Source organism: Myotis yumanensis, unplaced genomic scaffold (assembly GCF_028538775.1).
Source record: "Myotis yumanensis isolate MYYU_CA2020_CCGP unplaced genomic scaffold, mMyoYum1.0.hap1 SCAF_10, whole genome shotgun sequence".
Lineage (NCBI taxonomy): Eukaryota > Metazoa > Chordata > Mammalia > Chiroptera > Vespertilionidae > Myotis > Myotis yumanensis.
This window is the reverse complement of record NW_027223761.1, coordinates 37708683-37729863: the sequence shown is the minus strand read 5'-3', so window position 1 is coordinate 37729863 and position 21181 is coordinate 37708683. Positions and strand designations below refer to the sequence as shown.

General features: G+C 45.3%; 3 protein-coding genes and 2 non-coding genes across 9 annotated transcripts in view; 3 read left to right on the top strand and 2 right to left on the bottom strand.

The window, feature by feature from the left end:
- Positions 1 to 9164, bottom strand: part of TRIM66 (tripartite motif containing 66) — a 58961-nt gene extending 49797 nt beyond the window's left edge. The window contains exons 1-2 of the mRNA XM_070425348.1: positions 8990 to 9164; positions 7852 to 7990 (exon numbers count right to left, since the gene is read on the bottom strand). The gene's annotated coding sequence lies outside the window, so the exon portion shown is untranslated. The remainder of the gene's footprint in view (positions 1 to 7851; positions 7991 to 8989) is intronic.
- A 923-nt stretch (positions 9165 to 10087) lies between these two features.
- RPL27A (ribosomal protein L27a) lies at positions 10088 to 13168 on the top strand. Its single transcript, XM_070425347.1, has 5 exons — positions 10088 to 10455; positions 10838 to 10901; positions 11291 to 11366; positions 11869 to 12043; positions 12990 to 13168. Exons 1-5 carry the CDS (start codon positions 10453 to 10455, stop codon positions 13116 to 13118), a joined length of 447 nt encoding a protein of 148 aa, XP_070281448.1. The 5' UTR covers positions 10088 to 10452; the 3' UTR covers positions 13119 to 13168.
- Positions 11535 to 11665, top strand: LOC139019114 (small nucleolar RNA SNORA3/SNORA45 family). Its single transcript, XR_011473013.1, has one exon. It is a non-coding gene; the product is annotated as a small nucleolar RNA SNORA3/SNORA45 family (small nucleolar RNA).
- LOC139019113 (small nucleolar RNA SNORA3/SNORA45 family) lies at positions 12757 to 12885 on the top strand. The gene has a single exon (XR_011473012.1). It is a non-coding gene; the product is annotated as a small nucleolar RNA SNORA3/SNORA45 family (small nucleolar RNA).
- Positions 13169 to 20030: 6862 nt separating the features above from the next.
- The window catches only part of DENND2B (DENN domain containing 2B), a 172827-nt gene continuing 171676 nt past the window's right edge, over positions 20031 to 21181 (bottom strand). For all 5 annotated transcript variants that reach the window (XM_070425344.1, XM_070425345.1, XM_070425343.1 and 2 more), the window contains one exon: positions 20031 to 20832. In XM_070425344.1, coding sequence (XP_070281445.1) covers positions 20798 to 20832 — 35 coding nt within the window. In that variant the 3' untranslated portion in view covers positions 20031 to 20797. The remainder of the gene's footprint in view (positions 20833 to 21181) is intronic.

The following is a 21181-nucleotide window of genomic DNA, read 5'->3' as shown; positions in this document are numbered from 1 at the left end:
TGACAGGCTGAGGAAACTGAGGATCAGAGAGATTGGGTAACTGCACAAAAACAGATGATAAATAGCAGAGTCCAAATTCAAATTCAAACCAGGTCAGTCATTCCAGATTCCAGTCTTTAACTACTGAAATGTTATTCAAGCTGAGGTCCACACACATGTTTTCATGAGTTCTCTCCAATAATTTTTTAAAATTAGTGTTTCATTCTGATAAGTGTTTTTTAAAGTGTAAATATTCTGAGTCATCTACATATCCATGACAAGATTTTAGGGGCAGCGTTAAGAGTTTAGGATCTACTGGTAGTTCACACCAAGTACTACTTTATCTCAGGCTGATGAAAAGAGAAAGGAGAAGACTTAATATATAAACGATGCACTCTTGCCACATGAAGTATAAGTGACATTAGGAACACAATGATGAATGTTTCAAAGGAGGTGGGGAAATGGGGCCCTCATCATTGGTGGAGGTAGGGATGGGAAGGTAAGTTTGCCAAACTTAGCCCAAAAGGAAGCATCACATTTAAGTTATAGCGGCAATTCAGTTTTGTAATTGTATAAGAACAAATGGAGTGTGCCTAATTTTGTATTTGTACTTATTTAAGAAACAAAACAAAAATCATTTCATTCCAATCTGGAGCTCTGTAATTATGCAAGTTTGAGAGAACTTTCACTTCAGTCCACAGATTTGGGAGCCAAGTCCATTAAGGACAAAAGGTGATGGGGCTGGGAGAGGCCTGGCTGCTTGGAGGCCCAGCAAGATGCCACTAAATAAAGTAATGGGTAGCCTTCACCTCTACTTCATTGTGGGGCTCTAAGGGAAGTTATTTCCCAGACAGCACCCATAGTGACAGCCCCAGTGGAGGTGAGGGCAGTCTCCCTTAGAAGGTTTAAATAGCTGAGTTTATTTTGTTAGACTGAAAATATCAAACATTTTTGGTCTTAGAACCCCTGAACATTTTTAAATTAATGAGGACCCCAAAGAGACTTTGTTTATGTGGGTTATAGCTATTGCTATTTACCATGATATAAACTAAAACTGAGATAATTTTAAAATATTAATTCATTACAAAGTAATAAACCTATTACATGTCAACATGAATAACATACTAGGAAAAAATAACAATTTTCAAAAAAATAAATTTAGTGAGAAGAGTGACATTGTTTTTCCTTTAATGTCTGGCTTAATAGAAAAGAGCTGGATTTCCATACATGTTTCAGCAGTCAATCTGGTCTATGTTTTTCTGTTTACTGTATATGAAGAAAATCCAGCCTCACACAGTTATACAGTTGGGAAAGATAGCAATATTTCAATATAGCCTTATCAGATAATTGTGGCTCTTGCTCTTTGATACTACACCAAAATTCAACAAGGGGCAGTTTCTTAAAGGTTAGTTGCAATGTGGAATCTCTGTTACTTAAATTCCACTATGAATTTTGTACTATGAATTGCTCTTTTACCCAGACATAATTTCATAACACCAAGCATGGTCATTTGGAAAATATTGGTTCAACAAATTATGCAGATGCTCCAAATACTGACATGTTTCATCATACAATAACCAAAAACAACAATACACTCTTTAATAGCACCTCTAATCTCATGGAAAATTCTTTAACTATTAGAAAGTTGTCAAACTCAAAGAAATAGCTATAATTCTCCCAGAATTCTATTTTTTGCCTGAAAACTCAAGTTTTATCATTGGCAGCAAATACTGTCAGTTTTTTCCTTGAAGTAAAAAACCTTTTCCTTGGCTCAGTTCATGTTTGAGAAAATATCTACCAAATTCCCAAGCCTGAATAACCAGTTTATCTTTCAGTTGTTCTTTCAAGTAAAACTGGTGTTCTACCCTTCCACCAAAAAAAAAAAAAAAAAAAAAAGGCTAGTTCAGCTTGCAACTCAAATAGTAGCACAAGCAGCATAAGCGCTTTTTGCATACTTGCAATTTTTTTCACACAGAGCATTACAAAGACATGTATTCAAGGATTGAGATTTAATAAAATATTTACTGCTTTATTACGGACATTGTTTTTTTTCTATTCTCACCAAAGGATATGTTCATTGACTGGAGAGAGAGGAAGGGAAAGAGAGAAACATCGATGTGAAAGAGAAACATCAGTTGCTTCCCTACATGCCTCAACTGGGGATCAAATCCACAACCTAGGTATGTGCCCTGACCAGGAATCAAACCCGCAACATTTTGGTTGTATGGGAAGATGCTCCAACCAACTGAGCACCAGCCAGGGCATCATCATGGAAATTCTTTTTTAAATTTATTTTTATTAATTTCAAAGAGGAAGGGAGAGAGAGAGAGAGAAACATCAACAATGATTAAAAAAATAAGAAAGAAAGGAAGGGAGGGAGGTCAACAATGAGAGAACCACTGATTGGCAGCTTCCCCCTCCCCCGAATACCCCCTCCCCACATTCTTAAGTGAAACTGACTTTTTTCTTTTCTTCTTTAATGCAAATGCCTTACAGTGTACAATGACTTGTACCAGCAATTTTACACACCATCTTTGGCCTTTGCTTTGGCACCATCAATGCAAAGGTCAACCCAGTGAAAGGGGAAAATAATATCTTAGTATTATTATGAAAATTATTATGACCTTGTGGACTCCCTGAAAGGGTCTCTAGGACTCTCATAGGTCTATAGACCATATTTTTAGAACTGCTGCATTAGACTGTGAATAACAATTCTTGGAATAAAAGGAGGTGGCATGGCTTTCCAACACCAGTAGACTCTACACAGAGTAAAAATATAAAGAAATAAGTATTTAATTCCTGTCTTAGAAAAGCAATTAGAGTAACTCTGTGAGGATAAAGATTAAATTAAAGGCACAGCCAAGCAATGAGTCTCTGATTTAGGGACAAGGGGGGAGGAAGGAAGAGAGACAGAGAAACATAGGTCAAATTACTTATTTTCTATCCCCTTCCAAATTCAAATACCTACAGGGGCCAGACATATTCACCTAAAAGGATGTGGGTCAATGTTCCCAAACTTTAGTTTTTCAAAACTCCAGAAACTCAGATTTTTATTTAAATTTTAAAAGATTGCCCTAGGCAGATAGCTCAGTTGGTTAGAGCATCATCCCAATATGCCAAGGTTGCAGGTTCAATCCCTGGTCAAAGCACATACAGGAGGCAACCAATGAGTGCATATATCGTGGAACAACAAACTGATGTTACAGCTCTGTCTGGTTTGGCTCAGTGGTTAGAATGTTGGCCTGCAGATGGAAGGGTCACAGGTTGGATTACCACCAACCAGTACAACGACCCGTACCTGGGTTGCAGGTTCCATCCTGGCCCAGGTTGGGACACATGTGGGAGGCAACCAATCGATGTCTCTCTTGCACTGATGTTTTTCTCTCGCTCTCTCTCCCTCCCTCCTTTCCTTCTACTCTCTCTAAAAAAAATCAATGGGAAAAAAAAATATTCTCAGGTGAGGATTAACAAAAACAAAACAAAAAAATTGATGTTACTTTCTCTCTCCATCTCTCTAAAATCAAGCGATAAATTAAATCTTAAAACACTGGCAACTAATTTAGTTTTTAAAAAAAAACTTAAGAAAACAGCATGAATCAAACAAAATATACTCTCAATTAGCTTGCCCCCTCTGCTTTAAGTCACAGAGAAACCTGGACTAAATGAAACAACAAGTTTGAAGGATGAGAAACCTCACATAGAAGATTGTCTTGCTCACCAACCACCTCCTTTTAACATCCCACACTCAGGGATCTGAGAGAAGGGAAATGTTTACCAGTGTCTCTAACCTTGCCAAGCATTGAAAGAACAAGTCATTCCATGACACATAGGGAGTAAGAATTTCAAAGATTGTTTGCATGGGTAGAACAGAACAAATTATCATTAAAATGTACTCATTTTAGGCAGAAAATGGGAGAGAAACGCTAGGTAATGAGAGAATACCCATGCTATGCTAGGCTGTGATATATTAGTAAAAGGGTAAATGTGATATATTATTTATTTCTCTACTTGTTTCCTGATTTAGACACAGTCCTTAAGCAGGACTTTGTCTTTCTTGTTTACCACTGTACTGGCCCTTCACTGCCTGGCTTATCCTATCTAATAACAGACAAACATGGTAATTAACCGTAACTTCGCTACCCTTCCCATTGGCTAATCAGTGAGATATGCAAATTAACTGCCAACCAAGATGGCGGCCGGCAGCCAGGCAGCTGAAGTGAACAGGAGGCTTGCTTGCTCCAGTGATGGAGGAAGCCAAGGTTCCCCGCATGCCGCTGCCAGCCCCTGAGCTGCACTCTAAGAAACAATATTGCAATTGTAGAAGCTAAACAAAACCCAGAAACCTTTCAGCCGGCCGGGCCTCAGAGCTGGAGCTGTAACAGTGTTTCAATTATAGAAGCCAAACAAACCCAGATACCTGCTTTAGCAGCCGAGGTCTCAGAGCTGGAGCCGAGCCTCAGAGCTAAAGCCGACTCTCAGTTCCAGTGACAGCCATAGAAGGTAAATAAATCCCAGAATAAAAGAAAAAAAGAAAAAAAGGAGAGTTTGGGAGCTTCAGTCACCCGCCAGCCTGAAAACGGCCCTCAGCCCCTCACCCAGACTGGCCAGGCATCCCAGTGGGGTCCCCCACCCTGAAGGGGGTGTGACCAGCTGCAAATAGCCATCATCCCCTCATCCAGGCTGGCCAGGCACCCAAGCAAGACCCCCACCCTGATCCAGATCACCCTTCAGGGCAAACCAGCTGGTCCCCACCCGTGCACCAGGCCTCTATCCTATATAGTAAAAGGGTAATATGCAAACTGACCCTAACAGCAGAAGGACTGGGAATGACTGGTCACTATGACACACACTGACCACCAGGGGGCAGACGCTCAGTGCATGAGCTGCCCTCTGGTGGTCAGGGTGCTCTCACATGGGAGGAACTCTGCTCAGCCACAAGCCAGGCTGATGGCTGCCAGTACAGCAGTGGTGGTGGGAGCCTCTCCTGCCTCCTCAGCAGCGCTAAGGATGTCCAACTGCAGTTTAGGCCTGCTCCCCGCTGGCAAGTGGACATCCCCCGAGGGCTGCCGGGCTGCCAGAGGGATGTCTGATTGCCATCTTAGGCCCAATCCCCCGGGGAGCAGGCCTAAGCCAGCAGGTGGTCATTCCCTGAGGGGTCCCAGACTGCGAGAGGGCACAGCCGGGCTGAGGGACCGCCCCCCCCCCCCCCCGCCCCGAGTGCACAAATTTTTGTGCACCGGGCCTCTAGTCCTATATAATAAAAAGGTAATATGCAAATCGACCAAACAGCAGAATGAACGGTCACTATGACACGCACTGACCACCAGGGGGCAGATGCTCAACGCAGGAGCTGCCCCCTGGTGGTCAGTGTGCTCCCACAGGGGGAGTGCTGCTCAGCCACAAGCCGGGCTGATGGCTGGCGAGTGCAGTGGTGGTGGTGGGAGCCTCTCATGCCTCCATGGGCCTGAGCAGTCAGTAGGACATCCCCGAGGGCTCCCAAACTGCTAAAGGGTGCAGGCCGGGCTGAGGGACCCCCTACTCCCCACCCACAAGTGCACGAACGTCATGCACCAGGCCTCTAGTATATATATAGTACCTGAAAACAGAAAACATTCAATAAATATTTCTAAAATGAATCACTGAATCTCAGTCATTTTTCATTATACAGACAAGAAAGCTAAGATTCAAAGAGAATATGCTATTTGTTCAATGTCATTCAGCTACTAGAAACAGAGGCAGGAAATAAACCTATGTTTCTTTTCCCTAATTTTATCATCTGAAATTAAATTAATACCCAACTATTTAAGCTCCCATTTGTTGTGCTAGTGGGGAAGCTGCTCTAAAAGATCCTAGAATTCTTCTCTTCACATTTTGCTATTCGGAGTTTAATGGCAGCAGGGTTTTCCATCCCAGCTTCCAACAAAGCTTCTAGGAATGCACTTGCCATGTAGTACAATGAGATTTTTAAAAACCTATACAACACAGAAAGGAAAGACTCCCATAAATTCCTAATCCTCAAATTAGATTATTTTTACTTTGTGCTGAGGGAAACCCTGTGGGCCTATGGATTTTTCCCTTAGATGCCATTTGCTATTTATCAAAAACTACTGATAAAAGAAAAAGAAAAAATCCCGGGCCTGGTGTAGTTGAAATTGGAAACTATACATGTTCTAATGCATAAATTGGTACGATCCATTTGGAAAAAAATATATAGCAACATAAAATGAATCATAAAAATGTTCATACCCTATAATCCAGCAATCTTACTCCTAGGGATTTATCCTGGACAAATTATTCAATAGGAGAAAAAAACTACATATACACAAATGTTCATTGTATCATTGTCTCTAATAGCAAAGAACACAACAAGAACAACAAAAAAGAAAACAAAATACATGAGAAAATGGCTTAGTAAATTATAGTATTGCTAAAAACAAATCACTCTTTAGCTGTTAAAAATAATAATCATAGCCCTGGCTAGGTAGCTTAGTTGGTTGAATCATCATCCTGTACACCAAAAGGTTGTGGGTTTGATTCCTAGTCAGGACACATACCTATGTTGGGGTTCAATTTCTGATTCAGCATGTATGGGAGGCTACCTATTGCTGTTTCTCTCTCACATCCATATTTCTTTCTCTCTCTCCCCCTTCCTGTCTCCCTAAAATAAAATTTTTTAAAAAATCATGAAGACTGGGTAGTGAGACAGAAAAATATCACAGAATTACATGAAAAGCGGAATACAAAAGGATCTGTATACTGTGATCATCCATGTAGATGAGAGCTGAAAGGTAACAGTCATGAAAACAGCATTGTAGGGTATTATGATTTGAGATGTTTTTACTTATATTTTTTCCCTCCAAAAATTTTTAAATGTTTTACTGTCTTTTCTGTTACCTAACAATTTTTAAGTTGTTTCTGAAACCAATTTGGATTTCTAAGTTTTGCTCTGATTCTCACTTAGAACAGAAATCTGACTCTTCTCATCTTAAATTAACAATCCTCTACTTGAAAAAGGAAAGTAATATAACATTTCCAAATGTCCAAATCTAAAGATGAAGAGCCAAAAAACAAGGCTGCATCCATTCATGCTGTTGCTGCTGCCTGAAGGATTGCTGATATACTCAGGCATCCAGAGAGGAGAGGAGAGAGGAACCACCAGGGCCCTCTTCAGAGTGGCAATGTGCTCACAAGGCCACCTGGAGAGAGGTAGCAAGGTAGCAAAAAAGTCAGTACCACTTTTACCTGCCTCACCAGATTGCTGCCTTGCATCATCTCCTTTCTGCTCATCTTTCACAGGTATTTTCTAAGGCCCTGCCTCTCTGGGAAAGCCCAGATGCCTGAGATGTCACAATGTCATGCTCTAGTTCAGAAGATGTCACAGAGAAGGACGCCTCTCAGCAGTCATGGCCAGTGTGCCTGACAGGGAGGGACAGGTCACTTAATGCCTAATGTCTGAAGGCTACTCAACTCTGCAGACAAAGAACTCAGCTTTGTTTGCTCTCCCAGAGCGGGTCGGCCTAGGGAAACTGACCCACATGGACAACCCTAGGTGAGCCTTTGGTTGAAGCTACCTGCCTGCCTTGTAAAGGAGAGGAAGCTGGCTGAAAACTTGAGCCAGATAACCACCCAGGAGAGACAACCAATGAAAAGAATGTTAGGTGAGCAAAGAACCCAACACATAGTGCTGGTCCACTCAGAGAGGCCTCGCATTCAGTCGGGTGGCCTGACAGGATGTGGCTCCTCTATAACCAAGGAACCTGGCAAAACTGTCCAGAAGCAGTGTCCCATCACCCAGAACCATACCTCCGCCTCTGGACAGTCCCGGTCCTTGCTACAGGACACCTTTCGTTCCCAAAGCTCGACCCAGCTTACCTTAATTCACAGAGCATCATTCCAGGGTCATTTCCAGTTAGCTCAGCTCATCCCTTACACGCTTACTGGCCAGTTTTGATGTCAAATAGAGATGATCTCATCTTGGACCTTGCCCTGCACCCTCTGCTGGTCATAGGCACTATGTGATTAAGGATTAAAGGAGTGATGAAGACCATAATGCCGTGAGGTCAGAGAGGTTGTGGTCACTGAGTTAAAATCATGGAAGGGGAGGGGAGGGGAAAGAAGAGGAGAGAAGGGGAGGGGAGACTAAAGGCCAAACTATATTAGCAGCTCCATAGCCTCTGGCAAGTCACTCAACTGTCTGTGCCTCAGTTTTCTCATTCATAAAATGGGACTGATAGTGTCGACTTCTCAGGCAGATGCATTTTGTAAACTGCAATATGTATTTGGCTATTATCACTGTGGCCTGGAATGTTCTGAGAAGAAGCAGATTACAAGGTGGGCCCAAAGGTTGAGGAAGATTCAGGCTACATGCTCAGGAAGAGGATGAGCACTACAAGCATGAGGAATGGCACAAGCAAAAAGGCAGAAGAGATGTACCAAGTTTGGCTGCAGTAGAAAGCTTGTCCGGGAGAAGCGGATGTAAGGCTGGAAAGGTAAGTGTGCTGTATTTGGTTGGTGATAAAGAGATACTGACCTTTTTGGTCAAGTAAGTGAAAGGATGAAAATAATGTCTTAGAAGATTAACTTGGCAGAGGTATTATGGATGGAGGGAGTGGAGGAGAGTTAGAATGCAGGCAGGGTGGTTACAGAAGGGTGCTGAACTCAAGATACCAGCTATGATGAGGGCCTTAATGAAGGCAGTGGCACAAGAATATGGTGACAGGTGTAGCCATTATGGAAGACAGTATGGACAAGACAGTATGGAGTTTCCTCAAAAAGTTAAAAATGGAACTCCCATTTGACCCAGTGATCCCACTTCTAGGACTATATTCCAAGAAACCAGAAACACCAATCAGAAAGGATATATGCACCCCTATGTTCATAACAGTACAATTTACAATAGCTAAGATCTGGAAACAGCCTAAGTGCCCATCAGTAGATGAATGGATTAGAAAACTGTGGTACATCTACACAATGGAATACTATGCTGCTGTAAAAAAGAAGGAACTCTTACCATTTGCAACAGCATGGATGGAACTGGAGAGCATTATGCTAAGTGAAACAAGCCAGTCAATGAAGGAAAAATACCACATGATCTCACTCATTCATGGATAATAAAGACCATTATAAACTGATGGACAAAAATAGATACAGAAGCAGAGCAGCATGGAACAGACTGTCAAACTACAGCAGGAAGGCCCGGGAGGGTTGCGGGGCAGGAGGGGGGAGGTAAGAGATCAACCGAAGGACTTGTATGCATGCATATAAGCATAACCAATAGACATAAGACATTGGGGGTAGGGGAGGCCAGGGGATTGTCAAGGACAGGGAAAAAAGGAGACATATGTAATACTCTTTGTAATACTTTAAGCAATAAAACAAAATTTAAAAAAAAGAATATGGTCACAGTGAAGGTAAGTGTATTCATTCTCTTAACCATTTGTTGAACATGTACTACCTGCCAGGAACTGGGAGGGCATGGATAAAAAATAATCCTCGAGGCTTTAAGGAATTTGGCCTAGTAGGGAAGACAAAGGTGGACCCACAATTACGTAAGAGCTATGTGCTAAGTTTTGTGGTGGCACAAGTGGAGTTAAGTGAGCAACCATGAATGGGGTCAAAGAAGTTTCACAAGACGCCTGTATTGGGTACAGGTTGAGCAGGGGTTCTCTGCTCCCAGGCAGGGAGGTAGGGGCGTGTGTGTGTGTGTGGGGGGGGGGGGGGGGGGGTGTGTCACCGGCGTGTCCAGTTCGGGTGAAAATTTACATGTGGTGGTAAGAAGACTTACAAGGCCTGGATAAAGAAGGCTGTAAAGCAACCAGGCATACAGGTCCCTGGAGTACAGCAGGCTCACACGGAGAGAGCCTTAGATTACAGCACAGAGGCAAAGGGGAAAGGAAGACCCAGCGCGCACTCACTGAGGGGGGAGGGGAGCAGCTCCCATGGGTGGTAGAGACATTGAGGGAAAGACTTGCAGGGCAGCCGAGCGAGACATTGGGTGGACACGCTGAGGGTCCAATAAATATAGTGCCTCAGGCTCCTCCCCGCGGCCGGGGGGGAGGGGGGGGAGCAGGTCTCACAGAACGGGGCGAGGCGCGCGGTGGCGCTCGCGGCTGGCGGGTGCGAAGAGGAGCTGAGCTACGGTGGCCTAGCACGTCCCTGGGCCATGGCGTCAGGAAACGGGCCCGGCCCACAGCGCCCCAAGTCTCAGATTTCGGGACAACTACCGGCCTCCGAGCCCGAACACAGGGCGGGCTGCACGGAGAAACGGTTCCCGGCGGCCATACCGGCAAGACAGCCAGGGACAGCGGCGACCGCCTACAGGAAGAGGAAGCGGTGCCGCCCGCAGCCGCGCGGCAGCCTAAACGCGCCCTAGGTCCGCCCTCCCCGGGCGGAAGTGAGGCCATTGGCCCCGCCCCGCATCCCATACCTCGCGAGACTTCGGAAGAGCCTTCCTCTTGCAACTCGGCCGCCGACATGGTAGGTTATTCTTATCTCGCCTCCCTTTCAATGCGGGCACCAGACCGCGATCTCTGCTCGCTCTGCACCCCGGCCACCTACCCTCGACCTTAGCCGGCTCTCCCAGGTCGCACATGGCGGGCCGCAGGGTAGGGGGCCGGCCTGGGCCCGGATGCCCGGGCCGCGTGTTCGGCCCGGGGTTGGGATCTCGGAGACCGGCGGGCCCGGGCGCCGCCCGGAGGAGGCCGCGTGGCGCCGGGCCAGTCCGCCCCCGGTGCTTGACTGAGATCGCGGCACCAGACCGATCCTCGATCTGCAGGCCCGCGGGCCCCTCGCAGTCCGGCAAGCTTCGCCCCTGCCCCACCTTTCTTGGGCCTTATCCCACGCACCTTTCTCCACACAGCCATCCAGACTGAGGAAGACCCGCAAACTTCGGGGCCACGTGAGCCACGGCCACGGCCGCATCGGTACGTACCCGCATCCCGTCCTGCTCGGCCCTGGGCTCTGCCTGCCTGGTGCTCAGCTAGTCAGAAGGTAGATGGCTTAGAAGTGGGTTAGTAAGAACTTTGTGCAGCCGGGTCGGATTGAGTCTGACCTACTTCTTTGGGATCCTCTAGTATTTCACTTGAAGAGAATAGCACATGGGCGTGGGGGCGGGTGGTAGTGAAAATCGAGCATTGGTTGAAGGCATGAGTGCTGTGGTGGTGCTGCAGAGAGATGCTTAAATCGGAGTCTTAAAGGAGTCGCAGTGCTGACAGTACTGCGGACTGGGAGCGGCAGAGGCTGGGGGAGACTGGCCAGGAGTGTCAAACGGGGCGGGCTCTGCTCTGTTAGCCACGGAACTCTCCTCCTCCAGGCAAGCACAGGAAGCACCCGGGGGGCCGCGGGAATGCTGGCGGCCTGCATCATCACAGGATCAACTTCGACAAATAGTGAGTGTTTCTCGGCTGTATTTTACTGACAGTTTGGAGTTGGGGGTGGGGGCTGGGGAGGCCGGCTCCAAGCATCTTAAATGGGAAGCACGCCTCCTAACCACCACAAACCTTGCCTGTTGTTCGCTTTTACCGAGTGAACACTTGATGTGAGCTGAGAAATTTGTCATCGAGGCTAGAGTCACGCTTGGGTATTTGCTGTTGCCTTAGTGTGCTAGAGTCCTCGAAGAGCAACTGCTACCCTTATTCACTGACTGTGGGCCCCTGTGGCACAGTCAGTCACCAGGCTAGTGACACTATCAGACTGACCTGTACCTCTGTAGGATCCACTTAGGCCCTCAAATTAGGGGGTGGTATTTTAACTATTTATTATTTGGTGAAAGATCTGTTTTATTCAAAAAATGGCTGGAGTGGAGTATCTGTTGTCAGGGTTCTACACCCATTGACAATTTACACTGTAATGGGGGAGATGGATTATAAAGAACTGGTTGCCTTCTCTCAGTCACCCAGGTTACTTTGGGAAAGTTGGTATGAGGCATTACCACTTGAAGAGGAACCAGAGCTTCTGCCCAACTGTCAACCTTGATAAACTGTGGACCCTGGTCAGTGAGCAGACACGGGTGAATGCTGCCAAAAGCAAGACTGGAGTTGCTCCCATCATTGATGTGGTGCGGTCGGTGAGTGAATTAATGTTTGCCTTACATGGGTCCTTGCCTCTCCTCAAAGCTCTGAGTAACCTAATCTACTTGATCTCCCACCTGAGCCCTATGCCCGATCCCTAACTAGACAGTTCTGCCTTTGGGCAGAATTTCCAGAGATATTTCTCTGACCAGAACTGAACTCCAGTTCATTTGTGACTCAACAAAATATTTGAAGAGTAATTCCTTCTACTCTTCATTCTTTCAAGTACTTTCTTTTCACTTGAATGTTTTTCCCGTCAGTAATTTCATTTCTGTTATTTTCCTGGTTTGTACAAGTTTGCAATTCTCACCTAAAGTTACTGGCAATATCTTAGCTCAACTGGCTCTGATCTGTTTTACACAGGTCTACATTAGGCACCGCTACTGACCTTTCATGTTCCCTACAGAATAAAATCTTAGTATGTTTTAATTGTGATTCAAGGCCCTACATTATCTGAAGAGCTGGCCCCCTTCTTCCCCCCCAAAAATCCCACCCAAGCTTTTTTGTATATCTCTATGAGTCTTAACCTCCCATGGGTATAGGAGTAGTCTAAACCTTTCAGATAAGTGTTACATTCCCCTTCCCAGCCTGTTTACCATCTCTTGGGCAATTCTGGTGGTCAAGACTTCTGGAACATTGCTGGGAATGTGGTTTTCCTTTTTTGCTTATTAGGTGGTAATTGAATGGGAAAGGGGGGTGTTGGGCTTTGCCCGAGACTAGAGTCACATCTTGACAACTATTGTCCTGGTGTGCTACAGTTCTCGGAGAGAATCTGCTGGTCTTGATTCACTGGCGTGGGCAGTAAGTGCCCCCGGTAGTGCCCAGATCAGAAACATAGGCTTCCCAGCTCCTAGATGGAATGGGTTGTCTGTCATCTGTCCTCATACCCATTAAGGAGTGGGTACCTGCCATAGTGTGTTATAACCCTTTTCTCTATTCTAGGGCTACTACAAAGTTCTGGGGAAGGGAAAGCTCCCAAAGCAGCCTGTCATTGTGAAGGCCAAGTTCTTCAGCAGAAGAGCCGAGGAGAAGATTAAGGGTGTTGGTGGGGCCTGTGTCCTGGTAGCTTGAAGCTACATGGAGGGGAGTTCATTAAAATATCCAAGTACTTTTGTCTTCTGGTCTGAGTGTAGGTCCTTTGGCATCTCTGCTTCCCTACCTGTACTTCCAAAATCTCCCTAACAGGTTCTAGGAGTTAGGGTATTGAGACCTGGGGTCCTCTGCAAACTTCCCTGAGGAAGAAAGAAGCCTTTGGACCGATCCTGACTTGAACTTTTCATTTATAAAGTGAGAATGATACCTGTTGCTAAAGTGTGTGTAGATAGGTATTAAATAGTTGAAAGGTCTGTTTGCATTGTATACTCACAATTCACAATGAGTGGAAGAATGTGTCCTTGACTGTTCCATGTGGCTCAAAAGGACTGTTTTGATGGGACACGGTCTACAGAAGGGAAAAAGGAGTGATAGGACCAAGGTCATTCCTGAGCCCAAGATTTTTCCACTGGGCTCCCTCATCTTAGACTTTGGACTATTCTAGTCATAACCAAAATCTTGAGATGGGCTCCAGCAATCTGAATTTAAACATGCCAGGGGTTTTACATATCAAACTGGCTTGTATTATAGAAAGCAGTTGTAAGGATTTATGGGTCCCTGTGCATAGGAGGTTTCATGTTCAAAGAAATGTATCATGAAAATTTTAATAATTTTTCTTCTAGACTGCTGAATATCTAGTAGAAATGTGGGTTATCCTAAAGGCCAGAAACTGGGTTTTGTATGTCTTGCAAAACACTGATCCCAGTGTAAATTATAATTTGCTCTTGTGCTCAGAGTTGTTTCAAAGATTTTTAAATAATGACCCAAAATAAAGCTTGCAGTCTAGAATCCTGGCCAGATTAAGTTAAGATAGCACTCAAGCCTACTAATGACCATTTTGTTTTGGGTTTTTTGTTTTTAACGACCATTTGGACTTGCATTTTGCATGATGGTGTTTAAGGAGAAAGGTGAAGTGATGGGTTTTGCTTTAGTGTCTTCCTGAGAAACTATGGAAGCTAAGGCCATGAATCTAAAACAGGTGGTGGTCAGGTCAGTAGATCGAGAACTGCAAGATGTGCCCTGGTTCGTGTGTTTAGTGGTTAGAATATCAGCCCGAGTACTTGGGTTTGATCCCCAGCTCCAATTGGGTGGGGAGTGTGCAGGAGGCAACCAAACTAATATTGATGTTTCCCTCCCTTACACTAAAAATCAATGGGGGAAAAATGAGGGTTTTAAAAAAGGATTACAAGATTAAATGTTTGAGTCCTTACTGGCACTGAAGATATAAAAGTATACAAAGTCTGAAATATAAATCCAAACTTAACAATTGTGTAACTCCAATTTTCTTTAAAATTTAGGTGAAGGCACCTACTTGAGGATCATGGGGATTAAGTAAAATGTAAAGCATTTATTAAAACTTGTTGACTTGGTTACAATTATGTAAGTGAATTATGGGAGCAGATGAGAAACCTTGGTGTGATTCAGTTAATGGTAAAGTGGTCCAAACTGAGGGAAGAAGAAACATGCCTTCAGGAAACCAATTTGAAAAAGACAAGGCTCTAGGGCAGTGGTTGTCAACCTTGGCTGCACATTAGAATCACCTGGGAATCTTTAAAATCCTGATTTCTGGGCCTCATCCTCCAGAAGTTCTGTTTCTTTGTTACTAATGTTGTGGCCCCACCCCATAACAAAGAGAATTTCTGGAGGATGAGGCCCAGAAATCAATATTTTAAAGATTCCCAGGTGATCCTAATGTGCAGCCAAGGTTGACAACCACTGCTCTAGGGACTGGGCTACAGTGAAAGTGTGGAGGCCAGGAACAAGAAAAGTGGGATTCAGAAGACAAAACGGTTAGTCCGGGGATGGTGGGGTTTAGGGGAAGAGTCACTTGTCCCTTGGTGATCAGCTGTCCAGAAACAGGATGGGTGCAAATGGCCATGCTAAATGTGTAAATCTTTTAAGGCCATCGTCCCATTTCTTGGCCTGGGAAAAGCAGCTACTGATCTGTTGAGCTTTGTTCAGTGTTCGCACTCACCAGGACAACTAACAGCGGGGCAGATTTCCTGATTCCAAGTATTGCCCAAGGAAGCTGGGGGACTGAAAAGCCGAACGTCCATGCCTCAAATGAGTGACAGGCACAGACCGAGAGTGGCTGGAACCAAAGGCAAACTTTAGGTTTTAATTTTATATTTCAGCTGAGATAGACTCAAGCTTCGAATAACGTGTCTTGTGGACACAAGCTCATGATGCCCCTAGTGGCCGGTAAGTGCAGAGGATTAATGACGTCCTTTCATACACCACAGGCATCAGCTTTGTCAGAAGCCCTTCTAACGTCTTCAACCTTTCGTTCGCGTCAGAAGATGTAAAAACTGGGATTGCCTAGCACATTGGGTTGACACCTAAATTATCTGCAAGCTGGAATTGCTACGGGTATCGTTACTGGCCTAATACATGCTTTGTTTTCATACAAACCTCGGAACTGCAGCTATAACAATGGGGAATGTCTGCCACATAATTTGGCAAAATTAGCTAGGTCAGATTTAAGATTTCAATTCATAGGTATTTCTATTCGATGGCTAGCCCAAAAGCAACGAAAACAAACCTGCGGCGGGGGCGCGCACCTCCGGCGGAAGATGTGCGGTGCCCGCCTACACGAGGAGGCGGAAAGCCACGGGGTTACGGGCGGCCCGAGCCCTGCAGAGCTTATCGCTTCCGGGCCACCCTCGTGGGTCCACACCGCCCGACTTCCTAGGTCCCTTTAGGTTACGACCACGGCTCCGCTCGCTCTCCCCCGCCCTCAAAGCCACTTCCGGAGTGAGGTTCTAGTTCCGGGATCACTTTGACCCTGCAGAATGACCGGAAGCACGGTGAGCCCGGCCCCACCTCTTGGCTCAGCTATTTCCGGTAGTGGGCGGGGCCGCCCCGCTTTGAGTAGCGGGAAGTTCAATTCCGGTCCCGGTGCGGCTTGGGCCGCCGCGAAGAGCGGGAGTCTCCGCCACTTGTACACTTTCCAAACCCGGTTTCGACCGGGCTTAGCGGGAGGCGTGGGCTTTATATACACTTTCAAGACGGTAATTTCCAAACCTCAAAACTTTCTGTTGTCAAAAAGATAACGAGCACCAACTGCGTTCAAGGTGCCTTGGGCTAAAATATACTTGTATACACATGAAATCTTCTGGAAGAACAGAACAGAAGGGATTTCCGGTGAGGGAGAAATGATACTTTCATATTAAAAGGCGATATAAACGGACAAAAAGTAACTTAGAAAGTTGCCAATAACTTGACAGTGATAAAAAGTATTTTAACACCCACCCCACTTCCATAAGTTTAAGATGTTTTAGGATGCATAACACCACAGTATGGCTCCCTAGTAAGAATGAAGGTTGTTTCATTTCTGACTTCATTTTAGTCCAATTTTTGTTTTATTGCTACTTTAAGTTTTCTGTTTTTTAAACCCTGTTTATCCTTAGACATAAGTCATTTGGGGTACAAGGTAAGTTTTAAGTCCACATATGAAATATATTTTTAACAAAAATTTAACTGAGCAGCGATCGCAATTACAATAATTTTCTTGGGGCCCTAATTACACAGACCATCGGATGTGAACCACAGTTGGAGTCATAATGCTTTCTAAGGGCAGGTCTCCAAAACACCCCTTAAAAGCCGGGTTCCCCATCTTAGCACTGCAGTTACCAGCACATGATGAAAAGAGCCTTAGAAAGACCCAAGAGGCAGCCTGCCCTACTTTAAAAGTTATCAGTCTCATTACAGGAAAAACCCAGGGCCTTTCTCTTTTTTTTTCTTTTCTTTTTTTTTTTTTTAGCGGGAGCAAAGTTTATTGAGAGAAGCCAGTCCTGGAAAAGGTGCAGCTAGTGTTCCTTTCCATGTTACAGCTGAGCATTACAGTCTAGGAGTCCATGCCCTGGCTGGTATGGCTCAGTGGATAGTGGACCTGTGGACTGAAGGGCCAGGATTGGATTCCAGGTTGCAGGCTTGATCCCCAGTGTGGGGTGTGCAGAGGCAGCCCATCAATCATTCTCATCATTGATGTTTCTATCTCTCTCTCTCCCCCTCTCCCTCTCTGACTTCAATAAAAATATATTTAAAAGAAACACAAAGTCTAGTAGTCCATGTGTAGAGTTCCACATGGCCACAGGGGAGCATGTCTCCTGCCATCAACCCAAGAATCTACTGCGTGTTCTGTAGAATCTTGGTGGAACCTCCAGAGATGATATCCAAAATTTCTGTTCAGGTCCAAGTTCCTTGTCTTGAGAAATTGAAGAATGAGTTCGTGAACAAAAAGACCAGCGAAAGCAAGTTTTATTATAGGAACTGCTGCAGGGAGGGGACCCAAGCAGGTTGCCCCTCAGGGCCTTTCTTAACCCCAGAATAGATGAGGGCTGAAACCCATAGGCACCGGGACTTCTAGTAGAGGAGACCAATTGCCCGAGTTCTCAGCACTGTTAAAGGACACGTGCTCTCAAAGGTGGCAATACCATGGTGGGGAGGGGGGTCAGGGAGTCACAATCATGGAAGGGAAGCAACCAGGGAACCTAGCTGTCCTGCAATGTATGGGTTGATTCTTAAGAACAAAGAAAAAAATCTACCTCAGAACCTAACTCCATTTACACATAATCAGTAAATTTGGGGGTGGGGGGTATGATTCAGTTTTCATGTACTTCTCAGTTTTCCAGGATTCCAAATACTGTTTAAGTCAGGGAAGCTCATACTGTGTTTTGTTCAGAATACTACCCAGAATTGTTCATTTCAGAAAACTCTCTTGCCAATGGTTAACATCTACTCAATAGAATCAGTTTCTAATATAGCACACTTTTATCTGTCTGCATGTATAGCTACAGTAATTCTGTGTACAGGTGTAAACCTCTGACTCCACTGTATTACAATTGTGCCCAAGCATGTGGCTATTTAAATAAATGTTCTTTTATAATAAAGTACTTTATTTCTTCCCTTTTATATTGTAATTAAGATGTGTTTAGGTAGGTTATATTATCTATGATTTCATTTGAGGATAATTCAGGGGAAGAGTTAATGGTATTTGCTATAGAAAAGGCAAGTATTGAATCTGACAGGGTTGAGAATCATCTGTTTGGGGTTTTGAGATCATGTGAAAGCAAAATATGGAAATAAGCCCTGAAAACACCCACTTCTACTATCCCCATAAGACTTCTGTGCCTTGCCCGTAGCAGTCACTGTATGGGCCCTTGCAGCTCATTCTAAACCATTATGTGCCAGTATTGGTTTCTGAATTGGGATGAGAGTTATAGGAGGAAGAAATCTGTAGGGTTAATTGTAAGTTTTTTAAAAATACATAAAAGTTTCTAATTACCCCACCCCCAATATTTATACCAAATATCTTGTGATCTGATCATATCTTGTGGATTCTTTGAAGCCACATGTAAAAGGAAAGGAAAAGATGCCCTAACCAGTTTGGCTCAGTGGATAGAGTGTTGGCCTGCAGACTGAAGGGTCCCAGGTTCGATTCTGGTCAAGGGCATGTACCTTGGTAAAAGGAAGGGAAAAGAGACAAAAATAGCACCTTTTAGAAACTATTATTACTTTACTAGAGGCCTGGTGCACGAAATTCTTGTGTGGGGAGGGGTCCCTCAGCCTGGCCTGCACCCACTTGCAATCCGGGACCACTGGCTCCTAATTGCTCGCCTGCCTGCCTGATGGCCCCTAACCACTCTGCCTGCCTGCCTGATTGCCCCTAACTGCCTCTGCCTTGGCTCCCCGCTGCGGCAGCTACATCCGGAAGGGCATCCAGAAGGTCGTTCAGCTGTCCAGTCTAATTAGCATATTATACTTTTATTATTATAGATTATTATTAAGGAATCTACTTCTATGATTGTCATGAAGCCCAGGCTGTGTTAACAGTGACACGTCCTGGAGGTAACTACACCCCACTTTGGACTTTCTGGTTATAACTCCTGCCTTCTCTCTCTACTTCAACTGAAAACCCAGATTCAGGAGGCTTTTCAGAGAAGACAACCCTTTACTTGGCTTTAAGAGGCAGACAGCAACCCCAAACCATGGACAGGTTGGGATCGGCACAGGAGGAAAGGGAGATGAGAATGGGATTGTCTCCTGTTGAAGTAGGCTCGGGTGGAGGGATAGGAAACCTTTACTCCATGGTTCAAATCCTCGCCCAAACCCAGTTCTAATGAGCAGAGTTCCAGATTAATACTTCATCTTCAAGGTCTGTGCTCTGCGATGGCCCTGGTATGTAGAAAGCCCAAGCCCCCTTATCCCCCACCCTGCTCTCTCCTTGCTCTTCCATGGAAGGTAGCAGAACCTTCTGTAGTCAATCCATAGGCTCTCAGCAAGCCCTGGGTTGGCTTTAGCTGGGCTTCACTCCACCAATGTCAGGATACCCAGTGATGTCTAAGGGCTTTATACCAAAAAGAAAAGTGTTGAGATTCACCTAATAGTGGAGTCAAAGGGCAATGAGAAAGACTTTCCCATCCCTGGAAACACTGACATAGAGTACGAACAGTCGGCTACTAGAGAGGGACGCTGAACTAGAACAATGATGAGGTATTTTCTAACTCTAAGACTAGTCATATTCCCTGGCTCCGTAGCTCAGTTAAGAGCATTGTCCCAATAGGCCAAGGTATTGGGTTCGATCCCTGGTCAGGGCACACACAAGAATCAACCAATGAATGCATACATAAGTGGAACAACAAATAGATGTTTCTCTGTTTCTCTTTCTTCTTTCCTCTACCTCCTTCTCTCCCTCTTTCTCTCAAATTAATAAATTTTTAAAAAAATTTTAAAAACACTAATCATAACGTCAGACCACAGAACCAATTTCTGAAGCTAAATTCTTCATCAAGTACCCGTCATGATGGTGTTTCACCCCTGGCTGGACTATCTCAGCCCATCCCCCAGGAGAGAAAGTTATAGATAATGAAGCCAAGGAACACATGAGGCTCTGGGCCCAAACTGTAGACTGTTTATTGAGAACACCCGTAGATGGTGGGAAGAAGGGATGCCTTGTACCGCATCATGGCCACCACGGACTGGGAGCCGGGCCCGGAGAGCACTGGCAGAGCTGGGGGTGGGCCTCCCATGACTCACTGACCACCACCAAGGTGGGAGAAACGGGAGAAGGCCAGGCCCAAGAGCCTGGTTTCATGCTGCAAAAAGGGGACTGACTGACCCTTGCCTTTTAAAAACAGAAGGTTAGGGAAGGGAGACTACTAGGAAAAAAAAAATAGAAACTCTAAAAAAATGTTTTAAAAAATAGTCCCCCTGTACATAACGAGACAGCATCTGCTCTCCGTGGCCCCAGACTGGCAGCAGGGGCTCAGGCAGGGAGGCCAGGAGCCTCCCGGGGAAGATCAGTGGTTTGGCCGAGACAGTCAGCTGCACATAATTGGCCAGTCACCAGCACCCAGCAGAACGTCATCCATGCTCGGGCAGGGCAGGAAAGCACCCGGCCCCTTGGGAATATACAAATATTTACCAGATTCTCTTTGCTTGTTACAAAAACAGATAAGAAAGCTTACAGCAGATTATTTACAAACAGTATCTGGGATATCATGAAGGCAGAGGTGGGCTGGCTTGGAGGGTGGGGTCTGTGGGGACAGAGCGGCCACAGCAGCCCAGAGGGTCCCAGGCTGGGCCCCTCCCCAGGCTCCAGGCTCCAGGCTCCAGGCTCTGCCAGGCACTGGACTCTCTGTCACTGGGGAAGGGGCTTAATTCTTCTTGTGGAGGAACTTCATTTTGTTGCCTGTGGGCCAGAAAGGGCAGGAGTGAGAATATTTCCATATAATCTCTAACCCTCTCAGTTGGAGAGAAAGGATTAGAGAGACTGGACTGTGACAGATCTGAGCCGTGGGAGGGAAAACACTCCAATGAGGGCCCTGGAATTAATCACTGTTTGGCTTTGGGCAAGCATTTAACTTACTTGGCCTCAATTTCCCTTGAAATGGAGACATCCTATGATCTAAGTGGCTGAGCTCTTTGAAAAGAATGGAGGTTTTCGGGGACGGAACTCTGGCATTGCTAGTCTTGTAGACCCCTCCTGGCCTACAGGAAAGCTCTCTGGTCCTAGTGGCCCTCCTATTCCCTCAGGAAGG

Excerpts from the sequence above, each read along its gene's own strand:
- RPL27A (XM_070425347.1), top strand. Across the intron at positions 11,367-11,868 it reads AGGATCAACTTCGACAAATA|TCACCCAGGTTACTTTGGGA; the intron begins GTGAGTGTTTCT and ends GCCTTCTCTCAG. Across the intron at positions 12,044-12,989 it reads TCATTGATGTGGTGCGGTCG|GGCTACTACAAAGTTCTGGG; the intron begins GTGAGTGAATTA and ends TCTCTATTCTAG.